General features: G+C 38.0%; 1 protein-coding gene across 4 annotated transcripts in view; it reads right to left on the reverse strand.

Annotated features, from left to right (window-relative positions):
• The window catches only part of TTC7B (tetratricopeptide repeat domain 7B), a 333,472-nt gene that overhangs the window by 91,058 nt on the left and 221,905 nt on the right, over positions 1–20,509 (reverse strand). For 2 of the 4 annotated variants that reach the window (XM_036735888.1, XM_036735891.1), the window contains 3 exons: positions 15,335–15,432; positions 9,939–10,103; positions 6,877–6,927 (listed from right to left, as the gene is read on the reverse strand). In XM_036735888.1, the coding sequence (XP_036591783.1) occupies positions 6,877–6,927; positions 9,939–10,103; positions 15,335–15,432 (314 nt within the window). The remainder of the gene's footprint in view (positions 1–6,876; positions 6,928–9,938; positions 10,104–15,334; positions 15,433–20,509) is intronic. The other 2 variants (XM_036735889.1, XM_036735890.1) reach the window with 2 other exon arrangements.

Here is a 20,509-nt window from a genome sequence, read left to right on the forward strand (position 1 = left end):
GATCTGGATGCGTGTGGCACACTGCTTGAGGCACTTAGCAGATGCTGGCCAAGGGCATGTGTATTTTCTCATTCTGTTAAAGTAATCTAAAAAAATAAAGAAAAGGAAAACATGTGGCAATATTTATGAAGATAACAATTACACGACAACCACAGTCACACTCTAAATGGACACTCGCTCCTCTTAAGTTGGTGACCTAACGTGCCAGCAATATGAAGGCACAGCCCGTATCTTTTGAATTATGCAGTGGAACACCGCTGGTAATCAAACATCTATTACTTCTAAGGGTGATAATGGCAGTGTTCTGTGAACATCAGCTGTGCTCAGGAATTACTAAAATAAAGCTGTGCTTGATGTTTGTGATTTCACATCCTTTTTTATGTTCTTTATACATGGGAATTCTCCCACTGGTTGGTGTTTATCAGTTCAGAATAACTATATATACATATATATACACACATACATATTTTTTTTTTAGAATAAAAAATCTAGTCATGCCTCAAATATATTTCTTATTGATCTCCAACATTCAGAATCTTTAGCTTCCTTCAAGGCTCAGCTCAACGTGCACATCCTCCATGAAGAATCCTTGCATTTCCCCAATTGTGAACACTCTTGCCTTCCTCAAATTACTTTATTTTGTAAAGATCTGTGCACACGCTGAACCCCTCCCCCCCAACTAGAATGTAAACTCCTGGAGGGCAGGGACAATTTTGGTTCTGACTTTGCTTTCCCGGAGTATGGAACAGTGCCTAAGTATGTTGAAATTAAGTACCCCAAAATTGGAGACAGTAAAGAAGGGGAAAAACAACTACAAAGAAATAAACAACATAACATATACACACACTAACACAGATACACCAACTTTACTATTTGATGTAAAAAGAGTTATTCACTCCCTTTCACCACTGAACTTTTCCATATTAATGGAGGAGTGTCTTAAAGGGATAGTATACATCACATCAGCAAGAGAAGTAGCATGGTAAGGGGACCAAGAGCAGACCTGGGTTCAAGTTCTGTCTCAGACACATAATGTGAATTACCAGCTTTACTTCATGTGCTCTCTAAGCTTTATTCCACTTGCCCTTGGACTCTGTATGTACTTGTGGGAAAATGTGTCCCCGAGTTGTGGGGAATGCTTTTGTACCAACTGTATTTACTACATCATCTCAGTAAATACTGGTTTCTAAAAGGTAATTAACTAATTCTGCCTAGTTTATAATCAATGGAGACTTGTGAGCAGCAGCACCATAAGCATCAATCCCTTGAACCCTCAGGGTGATGCCAAGAAACCCCTTCTTTAGCCAGCTGCTCTTAGGCAGCTGACCTGACAGTGGGAGTTGTGAAGTGCCACCAGAGGAGGTGCTGTAGGTGAGCAACTAGGTGGCACAGTGGCAACTTAACCTCTCTGGGTATCCTCAGTTTCCTTGTCTGTAAAATGAGGGGGCTGAACTCTAAGATCTCATGATCTGTGTGACCCTGGGCAGTTCATTCCGGTACTATACGATAAAGGCTAGAAGATCTCTAAGGTCCTTTTCAATCTATTTTTTTTAACTCTGAACTCAAACACCAACAAAAAATAGACCAACTTTATCATTCTATAACTCAATGAATAGTAAGAGATAAGCTACAGTGTGCCTACTGCTAGTTAAGTGTACCCATAATTGCCAGAAGACCCATTCCTAGTTAAATTGCTCCATTTAACCATAGGGTTCTATAGAACAAGTTCAATTGCTTCCAAATCCTCTAGGTTCAACAGGTTAGCCATGGAAAATGACTTGGTTGAAGATCATCTATTATTTACTTTACTAATTTGAGAAGCACCTATCTTTATAGCAACTATCAGTCCTGGGTGCTGTTTGACAGCTGGTCCTGTCCTCCCTCCCCACTCCTCCTGCAGATTGAGTGATACTGGTAGGCATAACCTAAGCAACATTACACAACAGGTTTGAAGAGGAAAAAAAAAACGGCTGCTATAATGAGCTGAACTGAGAGTTGATGCAGGTACATGAGAACCAATACTGAAATTTGGCACAGCCCTCTCTGGTTAAATTGCCAATTTTAGACAGGAGGGGAAGAAGGTCATGAAAAACCACTGAGTGAGAGTGCTCAAGATCTCTGTTTGTGGGAACTGCAGCCCTCTCCTCCTCCCCCAAATACCCAAGATTCCTTCTCAGTCCAGACTCACGACACTAATCCTGATTTGGAGGAAGAGTGCCACCTACTGAATTATCAGTGCCACTCTCTGGAATAACTAGGGCTTTCTTCAGACAATTCTCTCTGGACCACCATCATGGTATACGAAGGGGGAAAAAAAAAACTAACTGGTCCAGAATGAAGTAGAGGAAGAATTTCTAGAGACACCCTGGTGGACCTATAAGAAAAGTGGTCTGCCTATTGGTCAGTGTAAGTACAAGGACAAGGAATACAATACTGTATTCCAAGAATCCAGTTTTTTCCCTCCAGGATTCTGTCTTCTACTTGAAAATTTGGGCAAAAATCTTTACCATCAAGTCTGTTTATGAATGGCCCACCTGTATACTATAATCATCATGATGGCTATTCTGACAGCATTAAGTGAGTTCTGTAGCCCAACTATTTTTTCTTCTATTTTTAGCATTTGTAAAATCAACAGAACTTCAGTTTCATCCATGGACTAATTTCAATGTGTGGGTAGAACCAGTGAACATAATAAAGCTCAAATTTTCATAGACTTTTAGGGTTTGAAAATTACCCTACTCACAACACCCTGTGAGGCAGGCAGTGCAAACAGAACTGCCCCATTTTGTAGATATGGGAGCAAGTGCCCTGGAAGTTAAAGCAATACATCCGAGGTCACTGTAGAGACTCTAAATACTCTTTTTTCTATTACTCCATTGCCCAAGTGCTGGTTAAAAAAGGATGCTTTTAAGAATGTAATAGGGATAGGGACTAGATTTGTGATTTTATTGGTACAGGAACTATCAATGAGGAAATTCTCTTTACCAATGTGGGCCAGAACTTTCTCTGCACGTTGGACGGTTTTAGAGAGCGTCCTTGAACACTGAGAGGCTTGGTAATGGCCACACATCCACTAAGGGTAAGAGAACTTGAACCCAGTTCTTCCTGGTTTTGAGGTCAGCTCTCTACACTCTTTGTGTTATGAATAAAGAAAAACGTTCTATTGGCAGATGATCTATTATTACACCTGGGAATCTAGATTTTGGCTCATTTCACAGCATCTGGATGATTATGTGAACTGCCACGTGTCTGTACATGAGAAGTGAGTAAGCATGTGGATATACATCCTCATGTTCTGCTTGTGCATTTGTCATAAATGTCTCTTCCATCTTAACTCTGGATCAGAGCTCTACCTTTAACAGCTACGTCATTGGAAATATAAAAATATGTTATAGCACTGCAGTCCCCCTAGCCCTCAAATGATGAAATATCACCTATCAATAGTTTCCTGTCTTCAATTTCTGAAAAGCTATGGCCTAATTACAATTAAAAAAGAAAAGGAGGCTTCATTTCTTAATGTCGTTGAATATTAAAAAACAGTAAGAATGATTCAGCACTGTCAGCAAGCTTTGATCAGAACATTTGGTTTTTAAACAGAAAGGAATTTCTGGTTCTTAATACCATGCTTGAAAACTAAATCGTACCATCCCTGTGATACACTAGCAGATGAGCTGATAACTTTCAGTTATCACACCTGCAACTACCCCAAGGACTAAAATCAGATACGGAAAAAAAGGAGCAAGAGGACTAAGGGGCCATTGTTTATGTTCAAGAGAAGCCTCACTCCCTGGATCAGAGGTACCATGCTTCAATGCCAGGGGTAGCACTTGTGCCTTTTTCTTATTCATGACCTTCTGATTTTGTGCTGGTTTCCACTTAGACGATGGAGCAGAAATACCCCCTCTGTATTCCTGGACCCATGCAGGGTTTATGAGGAAGGAATATTGTAGTGGTGGGGGTGGTGGTACCATATTTAATCACTATAAATACATCTCACACTGCTTTGGCAGACTATATGTCTTAGATGTCTAATTCAGAAAGAATCCAACATCTCATAATTTGAGCAGCAGCCACAGAGAATTGACAAGTTTCAAGGACAGGATTTGTCTTTTAGTATATTTACTAGCATTTATGAGAAATGCCACTAGCTCAAGAGAGAAAGCAGGTGCCCAAATGCCATAATAATGAACCCAATCATGATGTTCTCTTTGGTGAAGTCTTTGAGAAAGTTATTTAGTCACTGGCTATTATTCTTCTTTTTCACATAGCCCATCATCACCATGTCAACAAGAATGATCAAACCCATGGACCCAAACCTTAGGAGATCATAATTTCCAAATAACTACAGCATGTCAAATGCACAATTCAATTTAAACCACCGTCAGGTTGTCCTCCTAGAAAGTGAAAACTTTTTTTAAAGTTAAGTTTCAAGAAACTATCCCACTGAGAGAAGGAAGAGATCTGGATGTCACTAAAACCATGCAGGGCAAAAGGTACCATGCTTCAAATTTCTGATGTGCCAGTGTCAAACAGCAAAGCATTTAACAAAGTCATTCAGAAAACATGCAGGAAGATTAGTTATGTATCAAAGCTACCAACACAGGCTTTATGCACTAAAAGAGACAGTATCTTTTATAGGACTACAACAGGCAGATGCTTCAATTTATATGTAAATACTCCACACTAAGTATTCCTATGGCTTTGTCTTTGTACCTGGACAGCTCCTTTCTCTTGGTCACATTACTATTCTCTTTGAAAACAAGAGAACAGGTTTTTTGGTGGGTTGGGTTTTTTTTCCCCTTTTCTGGCTTTTAAAAATAAATAACAAGGGAAGCCTAATTCCTGATTAAAGGCTTCTAACTCAAATTTCAACTTACATTTTGGGTGATATTTACTGTTGATTCATAAGTTGTCTGGAGAACATATGGAATTTGCCTGTATGAATAGAAAGGTAACCTAAACCAGTAGAGACAACACTGGTCCTGGCATCATTAGACCTCAGTTTGAATCCCAGACCCATCTCTTGCTACTGGCTTGAGTGGGGAAAGCCTCCTCGCCTCTCTGAGCTTCAGAATTTCTTGAACTGTGAAGTTGCTAAAAATAATACTTGTCTGACCCACTGCTACGGTTGTGAGGAAAGCACTTTATAAACCTAAAATATGCTGGGGAAAAGTAAGCTATGATTGGTAGTAAAAGGAATACTTAACTTCTCCTCCAATGAAACTTATTTGAGATTTTGATCGGGAAAAATTGCATTTGAAAGACGCTGTGCTGCATTTAATATTCATTCATTCAATAGATATTTCTTGAGTACCTACTAAGTGAAAGGCCCTTTGCAAAGACATTTAATTATTCAAAATGTAATATCTAAAAAGGATAGAAAAGTCACTAGACGAGAATTGGGACTGTTACTAAAGTGTAATTTTTAGATCCTGGAATAATTTTATATTTGAATTTAAAAAACCACTACTGCATTTAGCAGCCTCATTCAAGCAAATACAACAACTGATTTATTAGTCATGTTTTTATCACAACACAAAATGCTGCATTTATAAAAAGCTGAGTCAATAAGAAAATGTTAATCATAATGGAAAGAGGAAAATTAATGTCATCTTGCTTTTGGCTTCTCAATTTTATCTTAGGCTGCGATTTATTCTACTATTGATCTGTTTTTCTCTTTCCCTTCTTGGGTTGTTCATTTTTAAAGAATGATTATCTCATGGGCAATGACAAGTTTCATGAGGAGGGCAGTGATTTCACTACAATCGATGGCATGAAAAATTGACCCAAGAAGCTTATTCTCACAGTAAACCTACCCAGTGTTTTCTTAGATAGCCCAAGAACTTTAGGAATAAAAGGAAAGTAATTATTAGAAAATATTCTTTAATGCCTTTAAAAAAATCAAATAGGCTTTGCTTCATATTATATATTTCTGAAAATTTGCAAGTTAAGTTGAATTTTAGAGATCAAATACTTTAGGTACACCAGGAAAGCTCAATACTCAAGGGAGTCTAGTACTTTGCACACAGTTGCTGCTTAATAAATGTTTGCTAGATGAATAGTGAAAGAAAAACTGGAGGTGAATCCTTCTATATAACAAAGAGCCTCTTTGTAAGAGAATCATAGTTTTACAACTTCAGAAATACCTCTTTCTCCAAGTACAGATTTTCATGTTGTTAAGTGGAAATAAAATCACTATAATGTTACAGGTGAGGAAGCAACTTCCTGGGTACTTTCAGAGTTGCATTTATTATTGCAGGCCATTAGAATGGACTAGAGGGTTCAACACTAACCCAATGGTTTAAAAGAATTAATATCTCCCCTAATACACCTACCTACACCTGAGGAGGTTGCTTAGTCACCCCTAGGATTCAGCAGACACAATAAAAAATTATGTTCCACTTTCGATTTTAAGGAAAGTACTACATTTCTCTGTGATCAGAACAAAGATTTAGAGCCAAGGGATTTTAAAGGTAATTTTACCCAACACCTTCATTCTGGACAAGAAGAAACTTGAGATTCATCGGAGTGAAATGACCACAGTCATCGTACTTCCAGACCAGTGCCCTTCTCACTAAACCAAACTGTCTACTCTGTTTCTCAATATGCTTCTCTGTAGTCCTTGACAAAAGAATACTGCCTCTTCAATAATTAAACTCAAGCAAGAGATGAATGCGTTCATATCTTTGTAATCAAACAGCCCTTGAGGTGACCAGAAGGCCAAACATGCTCCAGCCTTGCTTTACACACTGTGTCCATTGCCCACAACCCATCAACCACAATAGAAAGAGACATTCTGTGGTGAAGGAGGGAGGTGTGATTGTGGGAAGGAAGAAAGGAGACCTAAAAAGGTTAATAGATCTGTAAGCTACTTACTAACTGAAAAAAGGGAAGAAAAACCATGAACGTATGCTTCTGGAGAGTTGCCTTGAAATAACAAATCAAACCACAAATTAAAAACAAAACGATTAAATTAAAAACAAGAAAGCAAATCAATTTCTGATAACCTTCCAACTGTTAAGTCTTGTTTTGACTTAGATTTTCAAATAAGTGGTACCCTGTGTATTTTTCTAACACATTTCTTTTTTTAAGTAAAGAGAAGCTGCTGGACATTTCCCTCCCAATTAAAAAATTCACATGATATGACCAATGTGAAAATGTTTAATGTGAATGTATATGTAGAGCCTATATCAGATTGTATGCCATCTTGGGGAGGAGTGAGGGGAAGGAGGGAAAGAAAATTTAGAACTCAAAATCTTATGGAAGTGAATGTTGAAAACTAAAAATAAATTAATTTTTTTAAAAAAGATCAAATACAACTGCTTAGGTTTGTCATTCAAGGCTCTGATAATCAGTCTCCAATCTACCTCACAGCCTTATGTATTCACTCTCTTTCATGCATTTTACATTCCAATAAAACTAGACTACCAGTTCTTCACCCCACCAAAAAAAATTCACATGATACTGACCAATTCGCAAAATGAATTTGGTTTCCAGGAAAAGAAATTCTCAAGGGAATAACAAAAACAAAAATAAGAAGTTTTTTAAATCTTTCTTTAATTAAGCTCAATTCATGGGCCAGTATTCACAAGTGTTAAGCCAATTCTTTCTATGAAGTCAAAGTGGGGAAAAAACATAAAATTCTGAACCTGAGAAACCTGTTTATCCTGAAAGAAAGGCTTAGAGAGTCAATTTCATAGTCGTTTATCAAGTGTTTACAATGGAGACACTGCATTTCAACATGTAATCAGAAAAAGATGCTCATCCTACTCCACCCAGTCTTTAAAAAAAAAAAAAAACCCACCTAAGTCTTCGAAGCACAGATCTTCCACTAACGCATTTTCTTGTTAGTGGTTAGATATTCCTTGAGGAATGACTCAGACAGCTCCACAAAAATCAAATATTTGAGCATTGCTTTGGATGTACAGTGTACCACAGTGAACAGAAAGTCTGGAGGGAAGCTCAATACCATAACAATTTGGTAGTTAATCTGTAGTCAAGTGTCTAAAAGAAAATCACAACTTCAGAATTCCAAAGGTACAGTGAAACAAAAAGTTTCTCTGGGTGCCCAGCAACACATCTTTGTTTCATATCTTTTTACTAGATGATTTTAATGAGGTTCATGATAAATGGAGGGATGATAAAAGTATATCAAGCATAGTAAAAATCTAGTTTTCAGTTGGGATCAGGGTTGGGCTAAACTAATTCGGTAAAAATTGACTTTCTGGGGAAAATATCTGGAGAGTTGCCTTAAGAGTTTAATTTAAACAAAAAAAATATACACACACATATACACAGAGGTATATATAAATATTCTAATTGATTTGTGGAAGATAAAACATATCACTGTTTTTTTTTCCTGTTCATCAGTGAATTAAGAGACACAAAAGTCAAAAATAATATGAAAGCATTATAAGTATCTTTTGAGGCATCTCCATCAGAACCTTTCACTTCATGAAACTACCTTTAAAGTTAAAAGCAGAATTCAAAACCCTTAAAATAGATAATTGAGGCAAATGAGTTTCTTGGTTTGAACTATCTAGATAATAGTTTTATTTCTTCTCTTAGTGTGCGTATGGAATAATATAATGGGTTAACCATTCAGAAGATGGAAAACAGATTTCCCTGCTTCAGAGAAAATAATTCTCTAATACTGAAGCATTAGTTACCTCTAAAAATCTTCAATTCAATACACATTTTAAAGGTGGGAATAAGAAACAGTTGTGCAATTTTGGATCCTGCAATGAAATTCTTCAATAATATTCAGTGTGAATGAATGGTAAAGAAATAGGTGAAAAGAAACTTGGACAAACTGCACTAGTGAGAATGTTATACCCTTATACGGCTATGTATAATGATAAATCGCCACCCAAAGCAGCTCATTTTAATCCACAGGTGGCGGTCCTAATGGATAGTTCCTTGTCTAGCTCAAGTTTTTCTTTTATTTCAATATTAATTTAAGCAAGATTAAACTAGGACAGTGCCTCATTTGGAGGCAGCTGGTGGCACAGTGCCCAGAGTGCCGGGCCTAGCATAAGAAGACCTGAATTCAAATTTGGCCTCAGATATTTACGAGCTGTGCGACTCTGGGCAAATCATTTAACCTGTGTGCCTCAGTTTCCCTCAACTATAAAACGGGGATAACAACAGCATCTACCTCTCCGGGCTGCTGTGGAGAACAAATGAGATCCTATGAAAAAGTGCTTAGCACAGTGAATGACACAGAATAGGAGCTACGTAAATAACTCACTCCCTTGCACACACACACCCCTGCCCATCACTTTCCTATTTCCCTGCATAGTTTCACAACAAACATCTTACAGTTTCCTTCTCTGAAAACGGAAGAGCCATTCAGAGGTAACAAAATGACTCTTGACAACGTAACTATGTTTCTAAAATTAAAACTGAAAACATTAATGATATTTTGTACCTACTATCTCCATTTCCTTTACTACTCGCTCAAATGAACTTCAGAAGACGAGCCTAGAAAGATCCACAGACTCTGGAAAAGTATCTTGCATACCCAGTGCTGGACTCTAAAAAGATACCTTGCGTCTCAGCTTTTGGAAAGTACTTTAAATACCGGATCCAGAAAAGCATCTAATGCACTGACTTTCCAAAGGTGCCCAGTACACTGACTCTGTTTACTGACCCAGTTTACTGATGCTCTGAACAACTCCCTTTCTTTTCAATTAGGAAAAAGAGAGCTCTAAATTTGGGGCCCAGAGCCATAGAGGACTTTGTGTGTTTGCATACATACTTCCACTTCCCTGCCCTTCTTCCTACTTCCAACTTCCTGATGTTTTAATGAACAGAGTTTTCTTTCTAAACTTTCTGAGTATTCCTGTATGTTCATTAAACATGGCTTATCAGTTAGAAAGATTATCAGAAAACAAAACACCAAGCAAACTGAACAAGAATGCCAAAAACATTTTTACAGAGAGAGGGTTTCCGGTGGGGGCCTGAGTCACTGACTGAATAAGCTGCCCGGGGCCACACAAAAGTGTCAGGTTTGGGATGAGAATGAGGAAGATGAGTAGACACAAACAGGTGAAGAGAAGATTCTGTTCTTGAAAGAGAAGAGGAGGAAGAGGAATCTGACACTACAAAAGCAAGAGAGAAAGAAAGGATAAAGGCAAAAAACAAAAACAAAAAACAAAACCCCAACCCCACAAATAAAAACAATGCAAATCCTCAAAAATATACAAAAACAGAAAAAAAATCTGCAAACATAATTTTAACATACTCAAGGAAAGCTGAAAATCAAAGGAGGTAATGTAATACACATTCAATTTCAGTACTTGATAACAGAATAGCATACACGGAAAACAAATGATTTTTAAACGATGGCTGGGGGTTGTTGTTGGTTTTCTTTTGGTATTGTTTGATCTACAAGAATAAAACAGAAGGAAAGGAAATGAAATTTGCCAGGGAAAAATTCCTTGGCAAGACCCACTAAAAACAAAACAGGTTTAATTTAGGAAATTTAAGAATTAATTCTTGGATAAACTTGCTGTTGGCTTTTAAATTTTGTAAAACACACTAAAATTATCAGAATTAGAACCTGACTTCTTAAATTTCTCTTCAACTGGGTTAGTGATACAAAGGATATCATCAAGCATACAAATAACTGGAAAAAGAGGTCATGTAGTAAGATCTGGAAACAACAGTTGGACTATGTAAATAACACATTTATACACCCAAGATAATAAAAAGAATTAAAGTCTGGCCTCCAGTGTACTGGGCATTCTCTCTAAGGAGGATCTGTAGAAAGCAGTGGACAAGAAGTGCCAGGATGAGACAGTGGAATGGTTGTGGTCATCAATGGAAGGAGTGTAGATACCAATGACATCACTGATGGGTCCAAGTGCCCAAAACATATCACATTCATATGGTTACTTTGGCTTATAAAATGTCATGTAAATGAGAGCTGCTGAATCCCAAATTAGCTTTTCTGAGAAGCATTTATGTAGAGTTTATTTCAAACATCAAGATTCCACATTCTAAAGGTATTACCAAATATAATGATATAGCAAGTAAACATCATGAGGAATGGACTGTTGAGCTTTCTAGGATAAGAGGTTATATCACTAGGTCCATTTGGGATAGAAGCAATTGGGAGAATTCTATGTTTCTTTTGATGACTAACAACAATAACTTATTCCCTTGCACACACATACCCCTGCCCATCACTTTCCTATATCCCTGCATAGTTTCACAACAAACATTTCATAGTTTCCTTCTTTGAAAATAGGAGAAGAAAAAAAGAAAATGGAAGAGCCATTCAGAGGTAACAAAATGATTCTTGACAAGGTTTCAATGCAAGGTGTTTCCATAAAGGGACAAAGCTCTTCCAATTTAAAAGATACGTTTTGCCTTGAATAGATGCCTGATAATATCTACTTTCCATGACAAAATAAATCTAAACACCCCATATCCTGTTTTGAAAGCAAAAGGCAGAAAACTTTTGTTTGAAATAACCTCTTTTTCAGAAGCTACCAACTTATTCCAACAAAAAGGCAATGACTCACAGCTTCAGAGAATCAAGGTTGTCACACAATTTGAGTCTTCTTTTTTGTCAGCTGCGACCCAATTGAATGCAATGATAGGAGATGGGGAAGACAGTGGAGAGTGTTCATCTTTAATGATTTGTTGATATTTTATTTTTATCCTTTCCACTAAATAAAATGAATAGCCAAGTGCAATATTCACGGTTATTTTCTACTTAGTTGGACCTTAGATACCAAGAGTTCTTCCTTCTCCTGATGGTCACAGATACGCATATATACAATTTCAGATACAAAATTTTTAAAAATATATACATCCAATGAAACTTTTTAAAGGCATACAAACATGTATTTAAAAATGGCCAAGATATCACTGGGTCTCTGAAAAAGCTCTAGGTCACTTACATTTGTCTTTGAAAATTATGTGTATTTTAAATTATTTTTCTCTTCAAGTTTGCTTTCCTAGTTGGTTTTTGTTATGCTCGGATTCATATATAAAATTATCCTGCACCTCTGAGCAACACATAAACTAGGTACTGGCAGGGAAATGAGGAATATATGCTGGGCAGTGAGGGCCATAACTGAAAATACATTGTCATTCACCAACTACATAACCTGTATCCATAGTCATGAATATGCTATAGGAATATTTATATATGTATATATACATATATAGTAATAAAATGTTTCTTTGTGACACTTAAATGTATATACTAGAAGAAGGACAAATGTTGGTTTTTAAATTTTTTTTATTTGAAGGCCAATCCCACACAAGTAACTAGGTGTGTCACAGTGGATAAAGACAGCTGGACCTGGAGTAAGGAAGATCTGAGTTCAAATCCAGATTCAGACACTCATTTGCTGTGTGACCCTGGGCAAGTTATTTTAACCTGTGTTTGCCCCAGTTTCCCCATCTGTAAAAACCTGCCAGGGTTATTGTGGGGATTAAATGAAATAATACCAGTAAAGCATCGTTATCCTTATATAAAAGCTAACTAGCATTATCAGCATTACCACTGTTGTTATTTGGTATCCACAAAAGATTCTGTCCAGAAAATATGCCCTTTTAAAAAAAACAACCCTTTTCAGAGATGTTTTATCTCCACTTCTGAATGCTCTTCGGTCAGAGGCAACAACACTTTTGATGCCTCAGCCAGAAGCTTCTCTGTTCCCCCTCTGTTCAGCAGGCTGAACAAACACCTCGGTATGCAAAGGCAACCGCTCTTTGGAGGAACCTTCAAGTAGGTTCTTTAGTAAAGTAAGTGATTTCCTGCTAATTTTTTTGTTTTGTGGATTCTGATTTTCCTAACTAGGGTTAGAAAATAAGCACTGTGAGAGCAAGGTCTGTTATGCTTTTGTATTTGTACAATGTCTGGCACATTGTGGCCGGATTACCAACAAAATCACATCAGATGCTCTCTGAATGTTTCTGCCTATGATGTAAGAGTCCCCAAGTTCTAAAAACCTAATAAATGTTGTATCTGCTGAAAGCCAGATAAATGAATAAAATGCATCTAAAGAGAAGAGAAAAAGTTTGTGCCACGATGAAGACATTGCTATAACACAAGTAAACTCGTTAAAAGTCAACTGGGAACACTTCACTGAGTTAGCAAAGCACTCAAGGTTTGAAATGAATTGGGAAAGTACTGATTTATCTGGAGAAAAATGCCATCAGAACAAAAGGAAGAGCAGTAACAAAACAGACATCTAAACTTCCTTTCTAAAAGCAGTTTTTTTTTAAAGGAAAGGATGATCTGTTTTTAATGTGGTGCAGCATTTGGAGAGGTTTTTAGGACCCCAAGGACAACTAATCCTTCAAGTATGTAACCATCTTGGCTGCTGGCCTCTGACATGGGCCGGAAGGAAAAGTGTCTTGAATTTAGCATGAATCTCCTCATGGGGAGCTGGAGAAGAGGAGAGAGAAGAGGAGCAGAAGCAGCTGTTTCAGTTCTGTCTAAACCACTGCAGGTGCTGTAATGAGTCCCAATTCCTTCCCTTTTCTCTGCTATGACAGAGTTGTTCCACGCAGTAGTTAATCATGATGAAACGCCTATTCCTTTCACATTGTGAGGCACTCAGTCTCCCTGAGTCATACCAGTATAAGCACATCACCCCTACCCATGCCCTAAACCCACTTGCAAGGTATCTTTATAATACTGAACAGGGGGTAGAAAATGCCCCTAAAGGGTCTGAAAAACAATGGGAAATCAAGGAGGTTGGCATATGCTTTAGTCTTGAGGCTTTTGCTTCAAAGAAAGGGGCAAAGGTTTGTTCCCCAGACAAAGAACTACTATATATCCAGAAAATGAAGATTTTTTACCATGTGTGATAGTATACTTCTGAAATTCAACCTCCCTGGATTTACAAGTCAAACACTACAAACCCCCACTGGCTTATTCAGGCAACAGAAAAGCTCCTGCCACTTTATTAGCTTGTTTGCTAGGTTGCAAGTGCCAACAGGAACTTAGGCCAGATTCCCTAAGCCTTCTTTTCCCCCTCACTTGTATCAATTCATTTTTAACCAGAGATTTTTGTCACTAGAAACTCTAGAGCTGACACCTCTGACCACTAATATGGAATGTGTGTGCAGTTTGGGGGGGGGAGGCGAAAGAAGGGAAGAGCTGCAGCGTAAGGATAAAGAAAGGCTAACAAACTGAACTCAAAGCAGTTTCAATGTAGTTTTGTATGAATCAACCCAAGTGTCAGTCTGGGTTAAACGGCACCTTGTTGGAATGAAGTCCAAGGCCTCTTAAGCACTCTGTACCACCATCTCCATCACCATGCCAACGGCTAATAGGAGCCTTTACCCTTCTGAGCTGATGAGCTTTGAACTCTACATGAATGACTGCTCTTTGTGAGGATGTATTTTAAAGGGCTCTGTCAGGCAGAAAAGAGCGTGCTGCTTTATAAAAGCCCGACAGTCTGTGTCTTAAATACAAGGAAAAAAAAGGGCACAAGTGCTATATCCAGCCCACAAAATACAAAGTAAAGCACAATTAGGGATTAAACCTAACAAGAGACCATCAACTGGGAAGTGCAGTATAAGGTTTTGAAAGTGGTCCCTTCGTACCAAACCATTTCAGGACTAGATTCTGAGTGAATTTCATTTTGTTTTGTGAGTCTGCTGAGTCTCCGAATTGTCACAGAACAGTCAGTAGTTTTTCAATGTGACTTGCTTTTGGTTTATGAAATCACAGAGGCATATTTACACTACACAGTACTTAGGCAAATGTGGAAAACCCAAATGACAGGGTGTATTTGCACAGAGGATGACACCCTGAGGAGCTCTTAATGAACATGTGCAGGATTTGGTTTGGAGAGGGCTTATTTGGAAGTCTGGAACTTGAAATCCTCAACATGGGGACATCTTTGGTATCTGTACATCTTTACATCAGGAGCAATTAATTATAAACTAAAGAGTGAAGTCTAAAAAGAGAGTGATAAGAGAAAAACCTGAAAAACAATTGGTAGGGCAGAAAAGGGGAGAGGGATTGCCGGTGTGGAGGGGTGGAGGACAGGAGGAGATAGGGGGAAGTGACAGCATGACCCGTTTATGTTTTTGTTGTTAATTCTAGCTCTCAGGGAAGGAGTGACAATATGAACTTTCCCCAAGATTTGGCTAGGGCAGGTACTGGCTGTTATGCCCTAAATGTATACAAACAATTGTGAAAGAAGCTCAAGAAAATGCAAGTTAAGAACTAAATACATTGACATGAAAAATGTTTTTGTCTAGCCCCGATTGTGCTGGTCATTTTTCGCCATGTGACACAGAATGGAACCCTAAACGCTTTGGGCCTCCAGATTTCCCCTTTGTTTTTCATTCTCACCTGTCTCAGGATCGCTGAAGTCTGGTAAAGTGATTGTATTAAGCTGTCGTCTGTCAGCAATGGTTCTATCTAAGAGACTGCTCCCACGTCCAGAATCACTGTAAAACACAGCTAGAAACGTCAGTCATTTGGAACAAAAGAAAGTCAAATACTGATTCTTGAGATATAATCAATTATGTGGTCCTTTGCCTGGCATCACTTTCCAAAGAGTAAAAGATGAGAAGTCCCACTTCATGGCTTAGGGATAGAGGAATCTCAAATAGGGGATTCCTTTCAGTTCCCAATGAAACAGAAGCAATTCAATCACCCTCATTTCTGCCTTTATATGAGGCAAAAATGAAAACGTGAACAGGAGATCCTCCAGACTTAAACGCCGCCATAGCTATCCCCACCCCCACTCTATTTCCTCCACCAGCCTCCAGCCTGCTGAAAATATTTCCAGCTTTTAAGGCCTAACTCAGAGACCAGCTCCTCCAACAAGCCTTTGATATTCCCCTCTGCTGAAGGTGAGCTTTGCTTCTTCAAAATTTTTTACACCTTTTGATTGAATGGCTCCTTCTTGCTGATCACATCATAGTTGTATGTGTTGATGTCCAGGCCCTTCATTAGATTATAGATTCCTGGCGTTCAGGAACTGTCTAATTTTTCACGCTTGCACTCCCAACACAGAACACAGGGCCTGACATATAGTAGAAATTCAATAAAAAAGGACTGAACTGTTACATTTTACACCACAGAATGGAGGTGGGGGTTGAGGAGGACAAGCATTCTGCTGTTCAGTTTCTCCTGTCAGGTCTTCCATTTTATAAAAATAATCATCACCGGATCTAAAGTGTTGAGCTGCAAGGGATGGTCAGTAGTCATCAGGTCTAACTCTCTCATGAATCTGATGCCCAAAGAAGGGCTGACCAAGTCGCACAAGCAGCATCATCAGTGTCATCATTGTTCTTTTTACTTTGCCCAGTACTTTCAAAACTATCCTCATACTTGGTTGACATGAAGACCACCTAAATGAATCTTCATTTGGCAGAAAAAAAAAAAAAACCTGAGCTGCAGAGGGGGCTGAATGGCTTATCCAAGGTCGATGAGTTCCTGGGACTCGGGTCCTCATGTGGTTCAGGGCCTTGATGGGAAAATGGCCAGCAATTTATCTCTAAATCCTCAGTGAACTGAATGGAATCATAAACTTTTAGAGATGAAATGAAACCTGGAGCTTGTCTTGGTCAACTATCTCAGTTTACAAAAGAGAAAAATCCGGCCCAGGACAAACAAATAATTCACACAGCTAACTGAGGGGAGGAGTTGGGACTAACACCTACGTCTCCTGTCTCCCAAGTGTTCCATCCACCATACCTTTGTCTCACAAGTTAAATACCATAGAGTTGTTAGTCTTAGGGGCAATTAATCTACTGTGGAAAGCAGTTAGGCCAGTCAACGAATAGGATATGTAGGATGGTAAAGCAGAAAAAATGGTGGATTTTAGTCAGGCAACCAACCGGAATTGAAAGCCTGATTTCTGGCGCTATGCTACTATGGGCAAGTTACTTAACATTTCTGAGTCTCAGCTTCCTCAGCTGTAAAATGGGGATAAAAATGTTTTTATTATCTACCTCACCAGGTAGTTAGGAAAAAAGCACCCTGCGAATTTAAAGCACACAATTTTAAGTTCTTTTTACTATCATTACAACAAAAACTACTACCACTTCTACGTGTATGCTTATTCCAGAATCTTTTACACAAAGCAAAAAAAAATCCCAACCCTGTTTTATTTTTTCTTTGTATATTCTGATACTCTACCAAAGCACGTCCAAACCAAATGAAAGTGGAACAATGCTATCTGTTTCTAAGGGTTTGAATCTTTTTGCATCAAAGCAGAAGATCAAAATTTTTGTTACAAGATTATAAAATTTTACAAGAAAGGGAAATGTCTTCCCTTGTACAACTGTCAGATTTGTGTATAATATTTAATATTGCTTGTAAGTAGCCATTTCTCTATATAACAAAGTAGTTCATTATCTCCATAAGGAACAGGAAGGAATTTTCTTGAGCATAGATGATTTATTAGCTACAAATATTATTTCATACAGTATATTTTTTGTAACCTGTCTCTTAATTTACCATAACTTAGGATTGATAACATAACTGCCTCAGAATAAGTCCATGATTAAAACAAGTATAAATTATTATCATATTACTGATCATCACTGTTATTTTGTATATTACATATATTTGTGCCCTAAATCTGGTTCAAATGTACCAAGTTAAGACCTACAATTGACTTGTATTATTTTTCAATATGTGTTTATTTTTCCCCTTAAAATGAAACATTTTAGGGGTATGGCCAAATGGATGGCCTACATTTGGACTAATATAACATTTTTTCAACATTGGTTAATGGACAGATATTTAACACCATAAATAATGAAACCTCAGGGCATAGCCCCCTCATTTCTCCTTTAAAATATTCTGGAAGACTTTATATGAAACTATTGCACAGTTATCTAATAACGGGAAGTACATGATCTCTTTATATTGAAAAAAGAAGTAGCTGACCAGATCTAAGGAAAGAGATTTAAAATGCTTTGAGCATTGAAGAGTTCCCAAATTAGAGAACTGTGAGGATTCCTTACTCCTTGTGGCCCTCTGAAAAGGACTTGGAATTGGGATACAGAAGAAACAGTATTTTATTCTCAACCAGGCGGTGACTAGCTGTGCAGCCTTGAACAAGTCACCTTCTCTCTCTTCAGCGGTCAAACAGGGATGCTCATGCCTGCCACAGTCAACGACTACTAGTAGTAGCAGCGAGTATTCGTACAGCGCCTTCAGGTTTATAAGGTACTGTAAATACATTATCTCATTTGATCTTCAGAACAACCCTGTGAAACAGGCGTGATGCAAGTGAATGCTTTAAAGCCAGGTACTTATACTTTATTATCATTTATGTTACAGATACTAAGAGTTAGATTTCCCAAAAGGACAATCAATCTGTGCTTCACTTTTAAGAACTTGGAGAGGAAGGGAAGCAATGACACAGGCCGTATGTAACACATGCCTTTGTCACTTGTCACCTTTACAGAGGTTATTGGATACCAGAATTCATCAGAATTTTGGTCTATTAGCTACCATCTTAAATGGAGAAACTTTAATTTCTGGCAGAAATACTGGATCCACGTTCCCCCTGTCTGTCAACTGACTGGAGTGAGAAACAGGATTCATTACATCCCTTGCTCTACCTTCCATATTTTCTTTTCAAAAAAGTGCAAAAGCAACAATTATCTATTGAAAACAGAGATGCTTTTGTTTCCCCACTGAAAATTCTCTCTCTCTAAAAATAATCAGGCTTTTGTGATTGATTAAGAATTATGTTGGGTGTCTTATGCAATCTGTAGTTCTCCATTTACATGATACAGATTCATAAATACTCAAGATTTGACTTTCATATGACCCATCAGGTGAGGGCAACCATGGCAACTCATAATCCTGGTTAACTGAGATACAAATTTCTCTGGATTCTTTCTACCTTCTCCCCCTGCATAGTCTAGCTAAATTAACTGTTTGAATTTCTATTTTCTCATCTGAGAATACTGTATAGCAGAATCATTCTGATAGGTCCATTAAATCTGAAAATGCCTAGGGCCTTTGGGCGCTCCCACCCTGTACTGCTCAGGGAAACTCCTACAAGAGAAGATAGGAAAAAGGAAGGAAAAACTGGTCCACTGCATTATTTTAATATAGTTCTGGGTTTGTTTGGGTTTTTTTTTTCAGGGGGGGGGGGTGTTACAGAAGTATGCAGTGATCTTTTCAGCCATTAAGCTATACATCTCACTCATCTTATTGCTCACTGAAACAGAAAATAGTTGACTGTAATTAAAGTTGAATGTTTTAGTAACAGAAATAAGGTGCCAATTTTCAAAAACATAAACCCTCCTTTGCCTCATTTCATGAAATTAATTATCTCTCACCCAGCTTCACTAAAATCTCTGTAGAACTCAGACAAGGTCTTTGTTGGTTTTAATTTTGGGTGCTATTTATAAATCAATGATTTCTGTAGGATATTAACTACCTTTCCCCAATGATCTCTCAGAAGTCTTTATTTACTGTACACAAGTTGTATGTGGGCCAGAGAAATAGGAGGGAAAGGAGTTTTAGAGCTGGTCTACCATTTCCCACCCTCCCACTGTAGTCCTGCAATGGTGCCATGGGCTCTGAAGGAACTGAACAGCATTATGTAATAGACATTGTATGACAGGACTATAGGCTATAAGCACAATAAGCACAAAAATATCTGCCTTAAGCGTGACTATTTTAGAACATTTCACAATTAACATTTTCAAAATCAAGGATGATTGTAAGGCAACAGAGCTCACAGGACAGCTAGGTGGCACAGTGGATAAAGCACCAGGCTGCAGTTGGGAAGACTCATCTTCCTGAACTCAAATCCAGCCTTAGGCACTTACTAGCTGTGTGACCCTGGACTAGTCACTTAATCCTGTTTGCCTCAGTTTTGCCTTCGGTTGGCAAATGAGCTGGAGAAGGAAATGGCAAACCACTCCAGTCTCTTTGCCAAGAAAACTCCAAGTGGGGTCAAGAAGAGTCAGACAACTAAAACGACTGAATAACAACAGAGTTCACAATCATCCTTTTCCTTTAACTCAACCCTTTCAAAAATTTGTTTGTAGAGATTGAGTTTTTTAAGGTGACTGATAGTATTACTTAATATTTAAATACCTAAAACCCAACTTATTGAAAAGCCCAAAACCTGATGACAAAAAAAAGCAGGTCAGAATTCATGTTATCCTGATTGCCTATCATTAAGTCAATATGTACTCTGGCGTAAGAACTAAGAGAGCTTTTCAATTTTCAGTTTGTAGATTTCTATCCTAAATGTAAGCAGACCTGAAGGTAATAAAAAATACAATTCTCTTAAAATGACAAACACCTTGGCAATGAACACATGGGGTAAAAAATCCACCCACCATTTTGCTCACAACATTTGAAAAGCTATTTCAAATTGTTCAAAATGATGGACTAAATGGCACTGTTCATAACATAATTCCCTTCTAATGTGTGATGTGACATGGGAGTTGGCACACCACTGGGTCAGGGTTTGAGAGCTAAGATCTATGCCCATTTTGGCTACTGCCTTACTGCCCATGAGGCCCTCTGTAAAATCAT

Source organism: Trichosurus vulpecula, chromosome 8, assembly GCF_011100635.1.
Source record: "Trichosurus vulpecula isolate mTriVul1 chromosome 8, mTriVul1.pri, whole genome shotgun sequence".
Taxonomy (NCBI): Eukaryota; Metazoa; Chordata; class Mammalia; order Diprotodontia; family Phalangeridae; genus Trichosurus; species Trichosurus vulpecula.